Source organism: Sinohyriopsis cumingii, chromosome 14 (assembly GCF_028554795.1).
Source record: "Sinohyriopsis cumingii isolate HCF-2022 chromosome 14, ASM2855479v2, whole genome shotgun sequence".
Taxonomy (NCBI): Eukaryota; Metazoa; Mollusca; class Bivalvia; order Unionida; family Unionidae; genus Sinohyriopsis; species Sinohyriopsis cumingii.
In genome coordinates this window covers 51,770,865-51,793,997 of record NC_142974.1, presented here as the reverse complement: position 1 = coordinate 51,793,997, position 23,133 = coordinate 51,770,865, and the positions used below count along the sequence as shown (strand labels likewise).

The 23,133-nt window shown below is 33.7% G+C and overlaps 1 protein-coding gene across 1 annotated transcript; it reads left to right on the top strand.

Annotated features, from left to right (window-relative positions):
• Positions 1-2,333: 2,333 nt before the first annotated feature.
• Positions 2,334-15,790, top strand: LOC149783796 (uncharacterized). Its single transcript, XM_089932007.1, has 5 exons — positions 2,334-2,491; positions 6,948-7,185; positions 8,087-8,213; positions 8,894-9,086; positions 10,986-15,790. Exons 2-5 carry the CDS (start codon positions 6,957-6,959, stop codon positions 11,166-11,168), a joined length of 732 nt encoding a protein of 243 aa, XP_089788133.1. The 5' UTR covers positions 2,334-2,491; positions 6,948-6,956; the 3' UTR covers positions 11,169-15,790.
• The last annotated feature ends 7,343 nt before the right edge of the window (positions 15,791-23,133 follow it).

The window sequence follows — 23,133 nt, the reverse complement described above, 5'->3', positions numbered from 1 at the left end:
ATATAATGAAACAGAATGAATCTCTAGAGGTATTATTTTACAAGCACATAAGTTCATTGAGTAGTAGACGGTTAATCGGTAAGAGTTGTCACAAATATTCCGTGTTGGCCCAAACCGTTTTGATAATGAATACCTAACCTACCTACATTTTCGTAGCGTCTAACTAACTGTCATTTGTTTTCGTAGCGTCTACTTAAACTGGTCACATTTTGATTTCGACAACCTAACTGTCGTAGATTTTAATAGCATCTATAATAAAGTCCACAATGGACGATTGTCGTACAATAACTGATAAGGCTAGAAGAGCTGAGAAAATATTGAGAAAAGGTTCCCATCATAAACATGTTTTATGAGGCTGTAATTATAATAATAAAAATGTAAATCATTTCAGCACTAAACAAGTTACAATATTTTAATGTATTATGGAATACCTTTATAAAGAATTATTTGATACATTATAACAGTTCTAGCTTATGTGAATTAAAGAAACCATATATTGACAGTGAATAAATCTTTTCGCTGGTTTCACTGTAATTATTGATACCGAATCCTAAGGATTGTATTAGGCAATTATGCTGCCTGCTCAATTACCTTATTTAGATGCATCGCAATATATCGCGATGTATATAACCAATATAAACTAGAGGTTAAGTTATTTCTATGGTAGATATGAATATTAATGTCTTGAAATGAAAATGAATGTATTCAAATAACAGTCTGGTCAACTCGTGACCAGAACAAATCAATATTTGACTCATGTGATGTCACTAAAAATAATTTTAAAGTCAGGAAATACTGAAACAGTCCATGCAACCGATTCCAACAACTTATCGACTACCCATATATATGTTCTTTAACTTTTATACTTGTTCAATGTTACTTACGTTTTTGTGTGTGCATTGCGGTGACTGGTAATCAGATTTTCTTTGTGAATTGCGGTAAGTGGATATGGAGTCAGGAAGTGACACAGTCCTTTATGTGATATGTTTCCTTTGCGGTTTGAGACAATTATTGTGTACATGCACACAATGGGAGGTCCATGTACACTTAAAAGGCGAATTGTTATTAAAATATACTAACTTACAAACACAGAGCGAATAAATTAATCAGAAAAATGTACTTATAACAGACTGCATAAAAGCTAGCATGTATCAAAATTGTAACATGTCAGGTATTTTCAATAGTCCGGATGTTATAAATCATATTTAACGCTAAGAGAAATATAAAATGTCTCAAAGGAAATTAAACCCTCCAAATAAATTTATAAAATGAGATCCGGAATGTAAAACACATAAACGTGATCCACTCTAGCGGTCTAGATATGGATCAAGGATGTCAACATGGCCTCTCGATTATATTTCATCTACAGGAGTGTGTGTGTCGCTCCTAACGCAACATAAAATACAAGATAATGTTGATTTAGGAAAACGAGTATTGCACTGAATAGCACTCCTGAAATATATGCCACACCCATCACGTGATGGCAATATATCTTTGCTTTAAAAAAATGGTCATTTACGCTATTACGATAAATTCAATATATACTATACAGTTGCCTTTCAAATGTATAACAGCAATAATGATCATGTTGGCTTAAACACCTGTTTTATAAATAAAAATATGCTCCGTTGATGTCAATGAAACCATGTAACATTTTTGGCAAATATTTAGTCTCTCTCTCTCTCTCTCTCGTTCTCTCTCTCTCTCTCTCTCTCTCTCTCTCTCTCTCTCTCTCTCGCTAATCTATCTCTTCCTTTAGAATTTCTGAGCATACAATTTAATAGTCATCATGCATCTCTGTTTTTGTTTTTGTTTCAGTTTTGGGTACATTTTTCGCTTTGTTCTCATTTTCTGCAAACGCTATTGACATGTAACATTGATTAATTCAAATGTTCTATCATGTTTCAGTTGACTTAAATCTTCTAAAGCGTGATGCATGTTAAAGTCACAAAAAGCATGAGAATCATATCCCTAATTATTTTTGACAAAGTGTACCCATCATCTTAGTTTTTAGTTTCGTTTAAAAAAAAATTCAAATATTTTGAATAATAAACTCACGGACAAACTAAAGGACGTACTGGAAGAAAGATATATATTCATTACTGAAACCGAGATAGTTGGCGGCAGCTTGACGAGCAGTTCATTGCGAATATGTTTACATCTGTCTTCTATCGTGGGAACACGAGGAAAAGAAAACCCTTGTCAGACAGTTGTCTGTTTGGATTTATTAAAATAATTTTAACAGTTGCACTCTTATGCTTGACTTCAAATTAGTATGACTTAATTACACTTGACATAATTCGCATACATTTTTGTACTTACACATGATCCACAACTCACTTTAAAAATATTGCACTCCCACGGCTAGGTGAAGTGTGTCGAACAGGATGTAGTTAATATTACATGTGTTTATGAGAACAAGTATTATACGCTACTGTCAGTTGGTCCTTTTGCCTTGAGGGATAAACTATATTTTACTGAAGTCAGAAAGGTAAGAGTACACTTTAAAGTATTATCCGACGAAATAATGATGCAGTACAAAATATTCGGTCAAATACGAGTGATTTTGCATGCTAATAATTTTACAAAAGGAATTGTTCGTATTATAGGGAACAGTCATTAACGTTATAGCTATACACATTTTATATGCACAAATTAATATTAGATTCTATACTAATGAAATCACAATATAATTGATAAAGATTTTATAGATTATTAATTAATGCCTTAACACAAACAGGTCATTTGGATACACGACATTTAACTGATGCATTTCCTTGATCAGCCAACTCGTCTCCCATTCACGAAATGGACATACGTGAAACAATAAACGTCATAAAAAGTGAATATTTATATTAGATTGTGTTTAAAGAATTTTTATTGTACTTAAACAATTTTTGAGTCATATGGTTACGACGTCTGCGGTGTTGCAGTTGTTAGTGATGTATAACAGACATGTAGCATCATGTTCCACCCAGACACATTATGATGATACCAAGCCGACCAGTCCGAACACAAACTTCTTCATGCTGAGCGCCTAGTGAAGCAGCTGCTTGTACCATTTTTATAAGTCTTTGTTGTGACTCGGCCGGAGTTTGAACGCACGACCTTTAGCATCTGAGGCAGTCGTTCTCATCACTTGGCCACCGGAGCTTTCAAAACAATTTTAAACATTTTGCATGTATCCTATGTTCTCCGGAAACAATTTTTAAACATTTTCGGCGGAGAACATAGGATCCATACAAAGTGTACGTTAAAACGGTGATTATTAATTGTTGTAGAAACATGATGAAGTGTTTGTCTAGCATATACCATGTTATGGATGTTATCAAATGTATGACATCATTTGCTATTGTTACAACCCACGGTCTTAAAATATGCAACACCAATTGTTAAACCAACAAGTTTAATATAATTAACAAGTTATTTATGACTAAGTTATCGATTTAAGAAACACTTACAATATTGTGGAATAATTAGAAATAATCCTAAATATTCTATCATAAGTCGAAACGTACATAATATTCCAAATAAATTATAATTCTTGAATGTTCATGATGTACCAATAGTTTTGACTATCTTGATATGCTAAAAATATGGAATGTGTTCACAAGTATCCCCAAAAATATGTTGGTGCAAATGTCAATATGCCTTTTATAATTCTAACGAATAATTAAAAAACAAACAGTTCATCTCATATTGTATAAGAATAAATTGGTAAATTATATCACAGACTGATATTAAAACAAACAAATATAAACAATTGATTACAATGACACCTTGATATTCAAAACCCCACTTGATATACGACGCAAATCAGCTCTGGAAAACGAACCAATCAAAAGTAAATTGTGCGGGCCTTCTCTTTTTGTACACAGGAATGACCTTGACCACCTTCCTACTTAATTATCTTGTTTACAAAAATCATGACAAATGTCAACTCATGAAGAAGAAAAAAAATATTATACAATTTACATATATTTTACATATAAGACAAGCATACATAAGATCCGATACTAATTAGGGTTACACATCAAGATGTGTTATAATGTCTCAATAAGGATATAAACTAGCATAGCCATCAGAATGATGTAAAGCTAAGTTGACAGCCAAAAACATTTTTCTACTCTATTGTTTATCTGGTGCTTGTCACTATTTTGTTTAATAACACTATGGATGATCAACACCATTTTTTTCTTTTTGAATCAATACTCGACCTATGCATACATCACTTGCTTCAACACGCACTTGAAACGATTTACTGAAATCTGCAGCTAATAAAATCGAGGCACCTTTAAATATGACCTCTGATTTGTAAAACATATTCCAAATACATGGCAGACTAATAACATACCACACAAAATATACTCGTCAATTATGGGGCAGTTTGTACAAAATGTGCGATATGATCCGGCCATACATCCATTTCCCCTCAAAAATAGGTACTGATAATTCAGAGAAAGTCTTGTCCTTAAATTATACGGCTAATTAATAATAATTAGGACTTTGTATATAGCCTAATCTTTAGAAGCTATAAGCCCTTTACAACATTAGACAACATCTTTAAGATAATAAACATACTAATATTTTTACAAAAACAAACAACATGAAATTATAAAAATATTAAAAAAGGTAGGAAATATTATTAGGTCTTTAAGCTTGTTCTTGCGGTCAAAATACTTTAGTTTTGAGAGCCCTCTTGAATGTGATCACTGTGTCTTTGTGTCTACGTTCAGTGGGCAATTCATTCCACGTTACTGGGCCCTGGTATGCAAAAGAACGCTGTCCATATGACTTTGTTTTCATAGTGGAAATAATGAGTATACGATTGTCAGAAGAGGAGCGTAAGTATCTTGCTGGCGTGTACACATGGGATAGGTCAGATAGGTATGTAGGAATAGAGTCCGACAGTGAAATTATGATCTTGTCCGACACAATGTCCTATAAATTTGACAGAAGTAGGTAGAAGTGTACATCTATTTATACTAACGGTCAGATCTACATCATTGACACGATTAAATAAAGATGAAATGGTTCAGATTCATATGTTCAGATATGTATAGCTATGGATATTGATGATGACATCTTCGATGAATAATTTGTCACAATTATCTAGACAAGATATTATCTTGGTCAGTAAATGCTTAAACGATAACGGATAAATGGCATCACATTATACTAATACAGTCTGGAGTCACAAATGCCGAAAACTCTCCTTTTCGTCTTTAATTGGAATTAGGCAGGATACGTTGAAAAAGTTAAACTTGGTAATCTGCTTTTTAAATTGTGTCGATAAAGTTATTGATTTTTGGCAATGGAATATAATCCATTTTGGTGATACTGTCGACGTTTCGATAATCCGTACACTTGCGGAATGATAATATTAGCTTTAGGCAGAAACATACGCGGTGAACACGAATTGCTTTTACTCCATTATATAAAATAATCCTCCATCAAATAGTGAATTTCTTTTTCCAAATTAATCGTGAAATTTCCATTTAAAAAGTTTATATTTCAATACGTTCAATGGTTCACGGACATTATGTCTGCAAAGGAATTGAAAATGGCCAAAACACAGTTATGTTTCTCGTGATGCACTAACCGCAACCAGCAGTAAATGAATACCATTATCCCAATATTTTCCTTATCTCAACACATATAATGATATTGGTACATCCACACATTTGCGGAGCTGGAATTCGTTCAGAATACTCTATTATTTTAGACTTGTGCTAGCATTATCTACAAGTATTTTGGATATAATGCATCATACTCCAAATTCCTCTTAAATATTCAATTAATGACTTAGACAATTATATTACTTGTTACGTTTTACACAGCGTTTTGGTTTTTGTATATTTCTGTTCATTTGCCTTAGAGTCGTAACTTCTGTGAAAAAAAGAACATTACTTAAATTGTAACCTCTATCAGTCAGGAATGTGATGCGCTTTCCATTTACGTTAAGTGAACATATAAAGAATAACGATTTCTAATGAGTCTCATCAGATATGATATTTCTGAAATTTGTGCCAGGTTGATATTTTGAAAAGACATAAGAGACTGAGATAACGTTTTTCTACCAAACAAAACTGACGAGAGGAAGTCATATTGATCAATGAAACTTGTTCAATCAAGAAAGACTGGTCACCTGTGAGAGGTCTCATATCACTATGCATGCATTACTTAAACTCATCAAATAATGTGAGCTTTCTGGAGCTATCATAATCTTGTTCAACCTTTATTGCTAAGCGCCACCTTTCAAACAGTTGTTCTTTTCTTTACTCCTCATTCTACATGGGTCCTACCAGTTTCTTTTCTGCAGGTCAAAAATCTTAATCATTATAATTCAGACACCAACTCATAGAGTTTAATATATCTTCCTTCAAAACAGTATAATCACCAACTGATCGCCAATAGCTCCCCTTGTAACAATACAATTCAATGCTATATGTGAATATTTTAGCATTTTTTTCAAAAGAAGAAAAGTATTTATCTAATTCTTTATCATAGAAAAAGGGTACAAACCATATAATTCCTCTACCATCAAAATCTGAACTTTTTTCAAGAGGACTTGCTGCTTATTATTTAAATGTATATTAAATTGTCCTTTCCTCATTCTTGCTCTCGTGTTGTCTTCTTTTTCTTTTATAGTTAGCTTTCTTCTGTTCTCGCTACGTCTATGTCTCTCCCTTTCCTATCTTAACATTTGCATCCACCGCTTCTGTTCTTCGTTCATCATTTTTTATTACTCCACTTTCTGTATTTATCTTCAATCTTTAATAATCACACATTGGAGCGATTAGCTGTGCGTACATCCGTGCTTAAGGTTCTTACACACACACTAACACGTATATATATATATATATATATATATATATATATATATATATATATATATATATATATATATATATATATATATATATATATATATATATATTTCATAGCCTTGAAAAATGTCTGCCCGAAAAAGCCCAAGACATGCCGGACTATTGGCCCACAAGCTTGCTGAGAGTGCCCTGTTCCGGGACCTCGCTGATCGAGCGTCTCAACTTAGGCTGAAGGCTGAAGTTGAGCCTCTTTCAGAATGTCTTTGGCAGTCAACAAAATCCGAGCAAGAAGATGCGCTTAAGTCCAAATTTATCCAGGGACTTCAATACGGTAAACTTGATCCAGCTGATTTCGGTAAGTAACATAGTAATATCTCGTCCTTTACAATGCGTATTCACTTTTGAAAGCGCTGAACGTACGATAGGTGTACTGATTCGCGTTGAATAAGATATTCTTCTTTTATCTAACTTTGGAAACGTTTCGTTCTAGTCGACTTTTTAAAACTGAACGTGTCTTCATATTTACGTCCGGTAAAACTTAATACATTTTGCGTTTCGGAAATGTATAATGATATATATATATATATATATATATATATATATATATATATATATATATATATATATATATATATATATGTTTTCCTGTGTAACTTTACCATTTAACAAAAGATACGTCAATTACTTTTTTTAAGAATAGTTCAGTTTTGAAAAATGTCTTTCATTGAACAGTTCATAACATTTGAGAGCAACTTGATTTATTATAAGAAAAACGCTCAATGACAGATGAGTCAGAATGTTTGTGTAATTTACACGTAATTGGGTCATTCGGTTCGATTAAAACAAGGTTTTGACTTTCAGATATTTAAACATGTACGCCTGCATTTAAGGGGACACTTATGTTTCACTTTTGTTTTCAGGTTACAGAAGTTTGTGGATATAAAATCAATTAGTCACATCAAGGTTTGAATGCATATTTTAGACCAATGAGTATCTACAATAGAAAATTGTATTTTTATGAAAGCAAATAAGCACACGCCATATAGTGTAACGAGTTATCAAATATTGTACATTGTCTCTCCATGTTTTCAAATTGTGTGTTGTACATATGACGAACTTTAGAACTGGTGCACAAACAACGGTGAATGAGTATCTTTGCGACAGTTGATTCTCCTAGGATACAGAGAACACACAATTGCATTTTTCTCGTAATTACTTTTCAGTTATATGCATTCATTCGATCCTTTCTGTTTTAGGCGGTTACATGGTGCAGGATTCTGTTTATTGCTACTACAGTAAGGAATCCATTGACACAGCAGCGGATAAAGCAACCGATCCGAACTTGAAAGATTTTCTGGAGAAACGATCAGACTCATACAAGAAGTAAAGAATAATTAAGAACCATAAAAGGGATTAAATCAATGTCAACGGAAGAAGAAAAAAAGAATATTTAACAAAAAATGGAATTCGAACACCAAATTTTAAAAACGAATTCTCAATGAGACTATATTTGTTTACTTTTAAAAAATTATAGCCAGGATGGATAAGGATAGATTGTCTTATCTTATAAAATACCAAATTATAACACTAGATAACTTTCGGCTAACTATGTTATTAATATAAATACTTATTTGAAAACGCATTTGAATGGTAAGAAATACTTTAATGGTGAGAAACCTCAAGCAGTCCTATTGTTTCTATTTTTGTGAAAGAAAAAGAAAACGAACAAGAATGTATACCCTGGTTTCTTGGTTTAGAAATGCCTTCTTAACTGTATATAATCTAATGAAAAACTTTACTTATCAAAGACTTTAGAGGACGCCCCTTTTTCTCATTCATCAGTTTGGTGCATACACAAACACACAGTGACACACATAAAGATACACATGATCACTGTTTATCAAAATAGTCAAGAGTTATTCCAACTGCAAACAAGAATATATTGCATCTTAGGAACAAGGACTATGTGTTTGAGTGTATGTGTGTGTATGGCTGAAGGTGACAGAAGAATAGTGAATTATTCCATGACATATGTATTCAAACATATGACTGATTTTTTCTAGGTATTATGAAGAGCTGTTCACAACCTGGCATATAAGAGATCCTAAAGGTATTGACCTGAATAAAGCATGCGCGGATTATGCTGCTCTGGAAAAAGAAGTTGCCGAGACGATGGACTCTCTGTATCTAGTAGTAGCTTTAATACCATGTTCCAAACTTTGGCCATGGCTTGGAAAGCAAATATCAGATCCACCGGTAAGCATTTTCTGTAACATCGTTAGCTGATATTACAGAGGAATAGTAATACTCTCAGTACCAAATGTCGACTAGAAATGCAATTTCTCTCCACTTATATAAATAATATGATCTTATTTTTTGATGCTGAGCTTGGGATAAAACTTTGTAAGAAGAAATATCAGTTGTGTTATCGGACATATCGGTAACGAATATTAGGGTACATATTAACATCGATGATGATGGTGAATCGAAATGGTTTTGATAGTAATGGTGTGCCACTTAGATTGTATGTATTGCCTCCAATTATGCCTGTGCCCAGTCTTGCGCAATAAAACTGAAGTATATGCAACATTAAAAGACTAGTAGTTATAGGAGTATTAGTAGTAAAAGTATCAGCAAACCAAAGTTGACTTCAATATGGGTCAGCTGGCAACAATTATCTTGTTACAAGGTGGACTATAATTGTAAAGTGTTTCCTATGTGGTGTCACGTGATGTAAGATGTAAGGGAGGAATCCAATTACAACTTTGGATACCATTTTACACATTCTGATTTGGAAATTATAGAACATCATGTGGAGGACATCTTTATATATATATATTTAAGCTGGTTGGAACAATCAGTTTTGTTATTGTACTTACTTAATTGTAAAACTTGATACAATTGATAAAAACTATGGTAGTTTGGATTGAAAATGCACACTGAACATATCTAAGATTTGGATTACTGTGATTTTAATTTGGACTGTATATTTGTTTTCTGAATTCTCCTAACTTTAAACGAAACTGGCAATATAAGGGAAAACAACTGAAATATAATCAAGCATTGCACATTTTTATGATACATGTCAGATCGAAGCATATGCAAAGTATGAAAACAAAATCCTCGAATACAAGACACCCTACTTCTATAGTGTTTATTTCAGTTGAGCAGATGAATATGCAAGCTATATATTATAATAGTCAACAGCATGGGATCTCGCAAAAAATCATAGATCATCAACGCCTCCATTGATATGCACTAAATACATCAAACAAATACCCATGTTCAAACATCAGAGACAGAAAGGATAGTTGAGAGAATGATATTAATAAAGACAGATTGTGTTTAGATCATTACAGAAGTTAATAGAGCACTCTATGAACTTACAGAACATATATGCACCGATGCAAAACAGACTTGGTCATGCTAATTTGGGGATGACTGATTGGTCCATAAACTGAAGTTAGGTATTGAGGGTCATGCAATGTGCATTATATTACACGAAATATACAATATACCTGCAATGGACCTATGTCCATTTAACTGTACTCATGTCAACCATCTATTGGACGCGTTGCATGATAGGACAAGTTACAAGGATATGATATTAATGATTTGATCTGATATTGTTTTGTATCAGACAAGTTCGAGGTCAAAAATGTCGAGTTCTCGGTATTAAAATTAATATCTCATCTATCGACTGGAGAGAAATTTCCTCTAATGGAAAGGAAAGTATATCCATTGGCAATTTGTTTTTATTTACTTAATGATAGTAAGACGTTTTTTATTTATTTTACGGAAAACCATAAACAAAAATCTCAGTAACAAACGATCATTTATTAGAGGCAAAACAAAGCTTTAATCGTGTATTTGGCCTTGTACTTTGTCCAATGGGATTAACATAATTTATATACAAATACATATCAATTAGGGTTTGGTGTTTGTTTAAATATATGTACATTTACCTCCATCTTGGAAATCTCCCGATGCTTTAATCCCTCATCATTGCCAGCCATACCCCAATATCTCCATACGTTATATGACCTGTACAGTTACAAACAAAAGAAATGAAGTTAGGTGTGTGTTTGTGTGTGTAAATGTTTATACGTATAATATCACCTATCCAACATACTGTTATTAGTTTTACTTTTTCAGCACAATTTTGGTGTATATGAAAGCTGGGTTCAGTCCAATCTTGATCCCAGCTACGACGGTTACAAGAAGCTGGACAAAATTATAGATGATGCATTTCTGATAGGAGCCATTGATAAAGAGAAAGCACTCTGGGTCTACAAAGGGTGCATGACTGGAGAGGCGAATTTTTTCAGCTCTGTCTAATTATAAAAACCTTTTTGCTTTGAACGGTACCTGTTATTGTAATATTTTAGAAATCATTTGAACCAAAAATGACGTGTAACAAACAACTGATATGATACAAAACAAACACATTTCAAATTAAAAAATAAAGGTATATACTTATCATGACCGCAATCTAACATATTACATGCATATAATTATATTCAGTTCATCATGGCAATACCGAAATAATTAATATAGTAACTCATCGCATCTCCCCTTCTGAAAAGAACAAATAATAAATTGCGACTGAAAACGTTGAATGACGACCGTAGTCCTAAGAGTTTGGTTTCAAGTTTGTCTTCAAATGTAAAGATATGTTTATATATTTTACAATTATGGCAATACCGAGAAAACCCTCGATAATATATATATATATATATATATATATATATATATATATATATATATATATATATATATATATATATATATATATATATATATATATATATATATATATATATTATGTCTGTTTTACTAATGTAAATACATTGCTGTTCGTTGCTGTTTCCTATTTCGCAATTGTTGCCATATTTCTTCTCCGTTCAGATGTGAAATGTATAATGTTTTAGATTTTAGATTGTACTTAATTCGAGTATAAAATTAGCAAAGATGATGTTTAATAATCCCGCCAAATGACACATAGTTTTATTAGTGATATTACTTCTTACTAGATGTCAAGAGATGTGTTCATTCATTATAAATGTTGTAGTGCTTCGTACTCAAGAACAGATTCAGGTACACCTAAAGTGTTCGGCAGATGGTCAGTGCATTAAATTGGTCAAGAATGTTAAGAACGGCAATTGTGCTACATGTACCTGCTTTTTGTGAACCATTATAGCAAACTACGGCAGTATTAGTTATTATTATTGTACCAATATTTCAAGTAGCCCATTCCACTATATTGTAACGTTATATATTGAAATTATACTTAATTTTTATTTTAAAATGTTCACAAACGGATTTGAAATTAGTTGTTTTAAATTCATGCAAAAGAAGGTTTCTTGTAATATAATTCTTAAATTTAATACAATTTTGCAATTTTTTTACGATCGAAAAGCAGTTCAAAATTTCTGCTGATAATATTAATTTTCGAAGTGTTGTACTTTTCATTTACTTGTTTGTAAAAATGCAACCGAAAAACACTATTTGGCTCATATACATTTACTAATAAGTTTAATTATCATTGAATTGCAGCTTATTTACATTATCAAATACTTGCTCTCAATATTGCTTGGAGACTATGTATACATAAAGTCACCATCGATACTACAGATAATTGCCACATGCGTCATGTAACTTCAATAAGATTTGTCAACAGTTTATGTTTACCATCCTGCACGTGCATGAGATCCCGGACCTTGACTAACATGTATATCCTGTACTAAAATAAACCTAAGTTGTTTGTTTGTAAACAGAGGAAAGAATCTGGCATCTTTATTACATCATCAAAGAAATTAAATTGATCGGTTAAAATCTTGATATGATAACAATCATTAAAATAATGTACATGCGCAGTTGTTCGTATACCTGTTATCTTATCAATATTAAAGGAACTGTTCACGCACATTCACTGACTTCTGGAATAGAAAGTTCAATGACATTTTCAAGTTATATGTATCCTGTACTCATTATTATTGTTCGTTTGTACAATGTGTCATACCGATAAGATTTATTCATTTACTCGTTTTTGCTGGAAGAATATCTCATATTTATCTGGCCTTTAAGTGAATTTCAATTTAGGATGCATGCGTATATCTTTGAGAAGGAAGAGGAGGGGATTTCACCTGGTTAGAAGTGAATTCTCCCAATATGTACCTCGTGCAACGTTGAGATCAACATGTTAAACATTTACCTGTTTAGTACAAAAGACTGCATTATTCATGGAGTTACGTTTTTATTTCTCCACGTGGCAACATTAATTTATATGCTTCTAACTGACGTAAAAGGCCATATAGTTTGCTTTTGAAGTGCACATAATCTGGTGATAATTACCTTCTCGCACACATGTATATTTGTATAAAAACATGGACTTCATATGTTGGAATCTTGCCTGTATATGCATTTTTCGTTTCATTATGTTTTTAGTTGAACCTGTGCCTGTAAAATTTAATGATCTGGACAAATCGTGTGGTTTTTAGTGTTGTTAGCACGTTGTAATGGACATATACTGTATCGACTGAATCTAGATCGATATGCGTCAGCTGATTTACTACATATTTATAAGTACATCCTAAAGTACTACATATTTATAAGTACATCCTAAAGTACTACATATTTATAAATACATCCTAAAGTACTACATATTTATAAATACATCTTAAAGTGCTACATATTTATATGTAGATCCTAAAGTACTATATATATATATATATATATATATATATATATATATATATATATATATATATATATATATATATAACACTGGTCAAAATCTAACTCACATAAAACATCGAAAACATGTTTTGTAAGATTAAACAAATAATAATAATAATAATAACAAGAACAAGAAGAAAAAACAATTGTTAGCAATTTTCAGAGAGAAATTATTTGTACTAAGAAACTGTACAATATTTTTGCAACATTTTACATCTTGAAAATGTTAATGGATTCATCATTTCTAAATTCAGAGTAATAGCTTTTTAAAACGGGCAGCTTTTTCTCAGGAAATCCTATTCGCACATATTAATGCCTTGAACTCTAAACGGTAGATGCCTGTACAAAAATAAGAAAAGATCTGATAATTAGTATTACAGATTGAAACTATATAAGAAAACCCCTAATATACACTTACTTAAATCTTGAACAAAATCAGACAGCGTTCTATAATGGTTACCAGTGATGTAATTCATGTCATGATATCAAACTGAGATCCCAGTTGAACTAGATACTAAAAATATATATGTCATATAACCCATTTTAATTCTAAATTATCTGCATGTGACAAAACATGCGAATTTGCAAGTTGCATGGCCTTTAGAACTACCTGCTCGTGAACGAATCTGTCAACACGCTTGTATTATATGTATAAATATGAATCACCTCACCAGCTAGGTTGGTACTGCAATCAGAGTAACACCATACACACTTATACACACACATACCAAGGTTTTATTGTATAATTTTTAACATGAAATCATTCAGAAGATAACGTAATAATCCTTTGTACATATTAGTATCATCACCTACAAAAAACAACCACTGTTCGACTTTGTACCCTGTGCTACTTTATGGATTGCTCCAATCTGAATTAAGTATTGAACTCTATTTGGCAGCCTTTTTCAAGGGCAGCACTTGCATCACTGATGGCAGTTTCTTCCTCAGTAAGTTACTCAGCTTTGTATCTCAATGGCTGAAATCAAGTTGATGTTTGTACTGAATGCACGAAGTGGTCCACCACAATTTTGTTCGATGCAATTGTACTGACACATGGATGTCTCTCTGAAAAAAAAAATTTAAAAAAAATGTCGTCTAGGCTAATGACAGAAAGAGAAGCTGTATTTTGAAACTTTTATAATAAAGTCTTTTACCTCTACCGACCAATAAGAATTTCCAAGAATCTAAGATAAAACCATTTATTATATTTCTCTGCTGAATGCTGAAACAATTTATGATATGCTAGAATATTATGATTATCAAGATGGTCACTGTAGCCATATAATTCACAAGTGTTAAGTGGTGTATTTTGGTGTTTTATTGCACATATTATTTAGTAATTTAGCACTATGGCATTTAAATATAATGCTTTTCCCATGTTGCCATTGATTGGAAATTTGTGGTGGAGGAAATTTTTTTAATTTCAGCTCGTGTTGTGTGCATGTATATATATATATATATATATATATATATATATATATATATATATATATATATATATATATATATATATATATATATATATATGTTGACCTTGTCCAAAATTGAGTTTATTTCTGCTTGACCCAAATTTACTTTTTTTAATTCCGTGTAAGCAACTAATACATAGCTAAATTATTATCTATGTGTATAGGTTTAACATCAGTATTATTATTAATAGAACAAGTATATATGTTTATTTGGGTCTAGGTGTTGGAATTTCCTAAGTGAATTATACATCAACCAGGTTTTTATTTTGTAGACATCAGGATCATTCTAGAAGGTTAATTTCCATTTGGTAATGTGTTTTATTTTTTGTTATAGAAGATGGTAATTGTGACCAAAGGTCAAATAGAGAACTATATAATCTTTTCCATCCGTGATTAATATCTAACACTTTCAAATTGTAGTAATGTTGTGTCCATAACTTCAGTTTTAGACTGGAATCTATTTTGTTCAAATTACTGAATTCAAGTGATTGTTTTCCTTGGAAATACAAATATGCTCTGATATAAATTATTGAATAGATACATTCACTATAATTTATAGTGTATGCAGACCAAGAATTATATTTCTGTGATTCAGTGGCAGACTGTTGACACATGAACACTTTATATGCTACCACAGGGCTTAAATTACTAGGACTTGATTATTATTTGGGGATTTAAAATCGTAATAACGTAGTTATTTTTTCTCATTTTCACTTTGTTTTCTTGCAAATAAAAATATTTTTGAATTTGCAAGGCATGTTGTCTTTCACTCTTTCACTCTTTAATGTTCCTTATTTTAAGATCATAGACTGGTAACAATTAAATATGATGCAGGGGATATAACAGCTTAGCGTGAAGACAACAATTGACTAAATATCTCAGTTGCAATTACGTACTTTCTGACCGCCTTGAAAATCAACTAATTTATATTGAGCAACTGCAAGAGATTATCCATTATCAAGTTTATATTGTTAACACTGGGCAAAGGTCCTATTCAGTTTCAGGCAGTAAAATGTTTTACTATCTAAAACAAAATAAGTTGTAGAAATAGAATTTCATCCAGATATTCCGATATTTTCATTAAACAAGAAAACCAAAAGACGCTGAAACTATTTTGTCTCTTTATTATTACTATTCTAATAAATGGTATTATTCCAGGCTATCTATTTGGAATATATGCAGTCCTTTTTGACCACCTCCCATCTGTTGCATAGTTTACTTTTTTTGCCCGTCCCAGGTGTGTATGTATGCCTTTGATTAATCCCCTTCCCTTTCAAACACTGTCAATTTGTTTTTGCATTTCATATGAAATGTGAGTTTCCTTAATACATATTTGCATGAGTGAGTCTCTGTTTTAATGTAACCGATGTGATCTTTCACTGCACTGTATTTGATGATCTGATTCCGTACATTGGAATTAGATCTCTTTGATCAAATACATACACTAATTCCTCCTTTTCATTTCTTCAACTTTTTTAGAAATATTAAACTGTACATTGCAAATAGTGCAGACAACAGTTTGGACTGTAAAACATCATCTAGGAAACCCAAAAAGGGCACATGGGGTCTTCTCATTGCTTACAATATACCTATCATGTATGTACTATAACAAAAATACAAGGGAGGACAACTCTCTCCATTCTTACAAAAACTTGTATGGTCATGACCGCGCCCACTGAATGAGGAATGATAATGTCGGGGACATGCTGCCAAGCGAAGTGGGCGATTAAATCACCTAAAAAATGAAATATTCGCCTTGTCCTGTAGGGAAAACAAAAATACCTTCGCCCTGACATTTTTTAGATGTGCATTAAGTGACTGTTCGTTTTGAGATGCTCCCTCGCCATAGCTAGTTAATTCCGATGTTGTATGTAGGCGTCAAACATCACATAGCTTGTGTTGACTTCATCTGCACCGACAAACTCTTGCACATTCACAGGCATGCAGTTTTGATGATAAAAACATGCAATGTTTTGTTTCGAAATTTAAACATGCAAATAGCAATTTGTGTTGTAAGAACAGAATTGTTGACCTGCAGATTTTAATTGCAGTGTGTCCTTCATTTTCTTCATAAAATCAGATTGAAACCATAAATGAATATGGCAGTTGGGTTTAACGGTATACATCGCTTAGGCAGATAAAGCAGCCACTCCCTCGTGGTGATAGTATCGTCCATCAGTATCAACAGAGTGTGTGTGTGGGGGGGGGGAGTATTGTATCACATCGCTGTGCCCGGGAATAACCACTTTGTTAGATTGTATTCATAAACATTTGGGCAAATTTATTAAGGAAAATACTGAACTCAAAAAGCAGAGGCTATTCAAGTTTAGCATTAGGACCCGTGATATTAACAAAGCCATGTTTTAGAATTCGAGAAGCAGCGTAAGGTCAAAACTGTTTTCACTCATTTTTTATTAAATTAAGGGGGAAAAAATCCAGCTAAGCAAACACTGTTATCCAATGCATGTTGTCACTACAAGTAGCAGAGAAATAATAAAACTATAAATTTGCAATCCTATCAATGGACTGTTGCAACAAATGTAGAGTGTTACTGGTAACATCAAGAAATCCCGTTTCTAAAAACAAATGCACTCCGATGTTTGGCTGTTTCATTTCGGTTGGAAAGAAGGTTTTCACTTCATTCATATAGCGATTTTAATGCTTGATTGTATTATCAATGAATAGTTAAGGTAATGTTTTGTATGCAACAAGAAAATTGCGACGAACAAAATGGTACGAAGACAACTGTGCATTTGCTCATGTACATGTCACAGGGTTTTTACAAACAAGTTTACAAATTATTTTCAACTGCCATTTTATAGTGAACTTTCATGAAGTAAACAAAATATGATTAAAGGGTAGATGGTAAAATATTTTTGCTAACTTGCAACTAGAATGCTGTAATCTAGTTACTCCTAAAAGTTACAATTCACTAAAAAGTATATTTTCTACAGTGCTCATAAGTCATGTGGCCAAACTACACTGCATATATAAATATATTCATTTTTATACGAGTACAAAATGTGTTTATAATATACATACAATTCGGAAAGTTTCTACTTGAAAATAAAATATTGCTCATAACCGAAACGAAATGCAGATATGCATAACGATACACAGAGAGCATAATTCAAATAAGAGAATGAAAACACACACACACACACACACACACACACACACATATATATATATATATATATATATATATATATATATATATATATATATATATATATATATATATATATATATATATATATATATATATATATATATATATATATATATATATATATATATGAGAAACCTATATTGAAGCCAGTGAGTAGGTGGGTGACAGATCATTATTCACTCAATCTTATAGTTATTTATACATAGCAATAAAGCTATCCATACCTAAATAAAAGTAACTTTTAACGTGATCTAAGTGAAAATGTGTTTTTTCATTGAAGTTTCACAGTCTTAAAAGGTAAGTTATTAACAATATGGTGGTCAGTTATAGCTTCTATACTAGCTGATTCTTTTTACAGCTTTCTGCTTAGTATCCTGCCATCTTATTTTCTCTATAAAATTTAAGCACAACAGTCCCATACTACAGAATCAAGTTGAATTAAACATTGTTGACTTGATATGTTTAGATTTTGACTATATAGATGTCAGGTTCTAAACTTGTAGACAGTACACCACTGTTTTGTCATGTTCATAATCTCCAAAATAAAGATGGCCTATTGCATAACTGCTGCTGTACATGCAAGTTTTATTCACTTAACTAATATACATAACGAATGCACTAGACCCTTTGTGAGATGATATGTGTTAGCTTCTGTGTGAATTTTATGCTAGCTTTGGATTAAACTTTGCATTGTTAGGGTCTGTCCATTTAGTACTGTGTGTACACAAGGAAGGGGGAAGGGGTTTGAAGTTTACATATGCGTGCGTGGGTGATGTCTCCAATGTAGCAGTTTATAGTGATGTCTAGCACTGGGGCATCATGCCACAGACATGTAGCATGATGTCACACCCAGTCAGCCCTGCCCATGAAAAATAATTTAATCTGGAGAACACATAGTCTTAGGAAACCTGCAATTTAGATATACTTGGTGACTATTTTGTTTATTTCTGCAATGACACTGACGAAAACATCTAGAAATACACCAATTTAACCAGATAAATATCTCACAGTAAACCTACTGCGGGTAATGTTGGTATATGTATTTGCTTAAGTAAATGCTCATTCATCATTTACAAATACTACAATATTGTTTCCAATAATTGAAATAATTAAATATCACAAGGAAAATATTTATTTTACATCTGAGTTATATATTGACTGGTTATATTGTCATGATTTACATGCCAGATTCTTTCTACCAGGTAACCTTCAGTACAGCGTTGCATGGATGCTGAGTCTCAAAATATGGTTTCTGGTCCAAATGGAGCGAACTAGTATGTTCGACCATAAAAGCAATGTTTTACAATGAGAATACTTCATCTACTTATTTAAGTTAGTATAATGGGACTGTAAACTCTACTTAAATTAACCCAGAAAAAATGACTAAATATACAAACCCATAGAAAATGATCATAATTTATTTTCAAATAAGCCAAAAGAAAGGGACAGGAAATTCTTCTTAGGTCTGTTCTCTTAAAACAGTCATGGTAAGCCAGATTTTGAAAACATATATGACAGTGTAGTTTGGTTTATAAATTGCTTCTCTCCCCGGTTGTCTGTTCAATGGAATCACCCTTATAGGTGGTTGAAATAACTAGCTTTGAAGGCATGTCTGAAAGTGCGAACTAAACGTAATCAAAAACTTCCACTTCACACATCGAATCATCAAATTCGTATTTAATTTGATGCATGTTGTATTGGATTGAAGAGTACTGAAGAGTACTGCCGCTGATCAAGGGTATATCTGTTTCAGTCACTTGCATAGCACATACATTCAGTGACCATACACACTGTGAGGATAGTTATGGTTGGGGAATCGAGGTCAATGACAACCAATGGCAACGAGTCACGAGCGCATTTCCCGTACTGGACCTCAATTACCTCCTCTGCATAGTCCTCATGCTTCACATATGTCTTGTCGACGAAAGCGGGAACGCTAAATCCGTGTCTTACAAGAAGATGGCACCTTCTCCATTGACAGTTGTGGACGCGAGGTTTGCTGGTCTACATGCTTCCTCCGTCTTAGCGACGTCACTCACCTGGGTCTGCCTGCTCTTGGGACAATCCCTTGCAAAATTCCTCGGGTGCTTGCAGTTATAGCGCGTCGAAATCCTGCGCCGTCCTGCAAGGCCTGTTTTCGTGGGTGAGGCCTGTCCGGATCTATGGGTAGCATTCTCACCTGTGTATCCCCTTCTGACAGTAACGGACACCCGGCTCTCCCTCGACCACACGGTGCGACTCAATGAGACGGGGTCGGTCTGTACTCCCGGAAACTCCACCCTTTGAGTGTGCCTGCTCGTATCTCTCAGCCATGCTAGCGATCTCTTCGAGAGTCATATGCTCTGTCTCCGAATGGAATACTGTCAACTTCCGTACGGTAAGTACTCAGGACATGCTCCTTGAGTATAACCTCGCGTAACCCGTCATGTGATCGTTCACTTCTGCCATCTTTAACCACCTCTCAAAATCTGCTCGATCTCGGGTGTAGAAATTGAGAGTGGGTTTCTGTTGTCTTTTCATCGAGTCCCGAAAAAAATTTGCGGTACGTTTCGAAGGTCAGCCGAAAATGGCTAAGAAGGGACTTCTCGATCGCGTTGTAGTTGTAGCTTCTTCTGCGGATAAGTTATGGTAAACTGCACATAGCAAACCTGCCGAGACATTAATCGCTTAATGTTGCTCGGGAAGTTTATGACCGCACGCGAGTTTGTCAAAGTGCGCTAGGATATCGTCATTGGACTCGTCTTTTTGTCGTTGAATCGCGGCATACTTATCTATACCATTCGGTGGTCGATAATCGGTCGTACGTTCCCTCCAGAACTCGTACTGGAGTCGTCTCTATTAGTGGTCCTAGGTTCTCCCCTTACATTCTCCATTTCGAGAGTGTGGGCGAGCTCTCTTTCGCTATTCTGGCCAGCTTTAGCTCTCTTTCGCGGAAGCTGCTATTCTGGCCAGCTTTAGCTCTCTTTCGCCTTCTGTGTCTCTCTGTCCCCTGATATCCGGCCAGTTCTAGCTCTCTTTCGGCTGCTTTTCCGCCCTATGATTCTTTGATTCTCTTCTCTATGAACGCTACTAAGCGATATCCATTGAACCCTAGATCTTAAGTGCCCATGGCGTGAAACTCTTTGATCAATTGTCTTTCTGTAGCCATTTTACGAAAATACTAACAGTATGTGATACGTTGTCTCGACTTACTAAGCAATTGACAGATGTTACAAGCTTCTAACCCAATACTTACATATTGACAATAACTAAGTTCGCTCAGGTAAGATATTTTGCCCGATATTTGCTTCACTATTACTTTAATCTACCAAGCATGCAAATATCAAAACTTAACAAAGACAAGTTGGACAATTATAAAATTCAAAATACACAAGATGGAACATATATCACAAGTGTTCACTAATACTTTCTGATAATTAATACTTTAGGTCGTAAAGATAATATTGATGTCTAATTCAGAACCCCGCCGCTGCCGCCACTGTGAGGATTGTTATGGTTGGGGTGGGGTGCTCCCAGTATTTTATAGAAGTCCCACCCAGGCTCGATTTTGGTTGGAAGTTAAATTATTGAAAGATAGATGTAAAGATCTGATCACCCAGTCAGCAAAGCCGAAGGTTAAATGGTTAAATATACAAAAAGGTTGAAGTTCAATGAATAGCAATTTAATAACAATTCACTAATCAAATGATTGAAATTCACGATTACACTTCTTCAGATCGACCCTTTAATAGCATATTGAGCCAGTTGATTAGCAGTGTGAGATCGATTTCCACCTGTCCTTGTATTCCACTCATCGGTGTTATTCTTCTCTCTCCTATTTCTCCCAATTCCGTCTCCTCTTCCTCACCGACTTTGTCCAAATTCCTTCTCATCCTCCTGGACTTCGCTATACTCCTCCTCGTCCTCCACTCTCACCTCCAGACAACTTTTCCTCCTCATCCACCTTCTCTCCACCGACTAGACTTTCGTCGACTTCGATTGTTTCAGCTGCTCTCACTTCCGTCTCGATCCAACTCATAAAGACTCGGGACTCAATCGAACCCGAAGTTCTGTGTTCTCTGAAAAGCTATTGAATTTTTAGAAGTTTTTCTTTCCTTAGAATTGACCTCTAGAATTTTCCGCCAAATTACGAGTGGCTGTCTCAGAGTAACCCTATCGCTCAGCAATCTTCCCAGGCGAATACATTTCGTTTACAAGTTCTGAAAGTTATTATTCGGACTGGATATGTAATCACACCTTATATATCCATTCCGATTGGAAATCGCTGTGAACTGATCCAATCAAACTTAGACAATGTCCCTCTCGCTGTCAACGTGGGTACGGATAAGAACATGCCTCATTCACCCCGCGGACTTCCACCTGATCTTAGGATTAAACTGTAACATATAGGTGTGATATAGTAAGCCTTTGTCAAATGATGCGAGCGATCGCCTTTCCCAACTCAAGTTTACAGTCTCTGGCGTGTCACGGTAACATTGCATAATAGTTTATTACTAGCCTGCGACAATCTTTAGACATCAAACACGTATCCACATTCATTTTTCCAAGACAGTAAATTATAGCTTATACATGACTTTATAGCTGGGGCTTAGCAAACGTGACACACATGTTTATATATTTGAATAGGTGTTATGATGAGTTAATGTATATAACTGAATAGGTGTGATATGAGGAGATAGTTATGTTCATCCAATGATCACACAATCTTTACTAGTAAACGCGTGTTATGTGAAGAGAAACTACGCTCATTCAATGACCATGAACAATTGATCTTAGTAAAAGTGTGGTAGGTGAAGAGAAATCGGACTAATTTAATGGCTACACACGATTAATAAGGAATGGACGATATGTATAGAGAAAAGGTCACCTATGATCACCCAAACAGTTTTATAGCTGCAACGTATCCCCACATAAAGGCGAACTC

What these genes read in the sequence shown, in the direction of transcription:
- LOC149783796 (XM_089932007.1), top strand. Translation starts at nt 6,957, where the DNA reads ATGTCTGCCCGAAAAAGCCCAAGACATGCCGGACTATTGGCCCACAAG. An exon ending in CGATCAGACTCATACAAGAA is followed by an intron (nt 8,214 to 8,893) that starts GTAAAGAATAAT and finishes GATTTTTTCTAG; the next exon opens with GTATTATGAAGAGCTGTTCA. An exon ending in AGCAAATATCAGATCCACCG is followed by an intron (nt 9,087 to 10,985) that starts GTAAGCATTTTC and finishes TTACTTTTTCAG; the next exon opens with CACAATTTTGGTGTATATGA.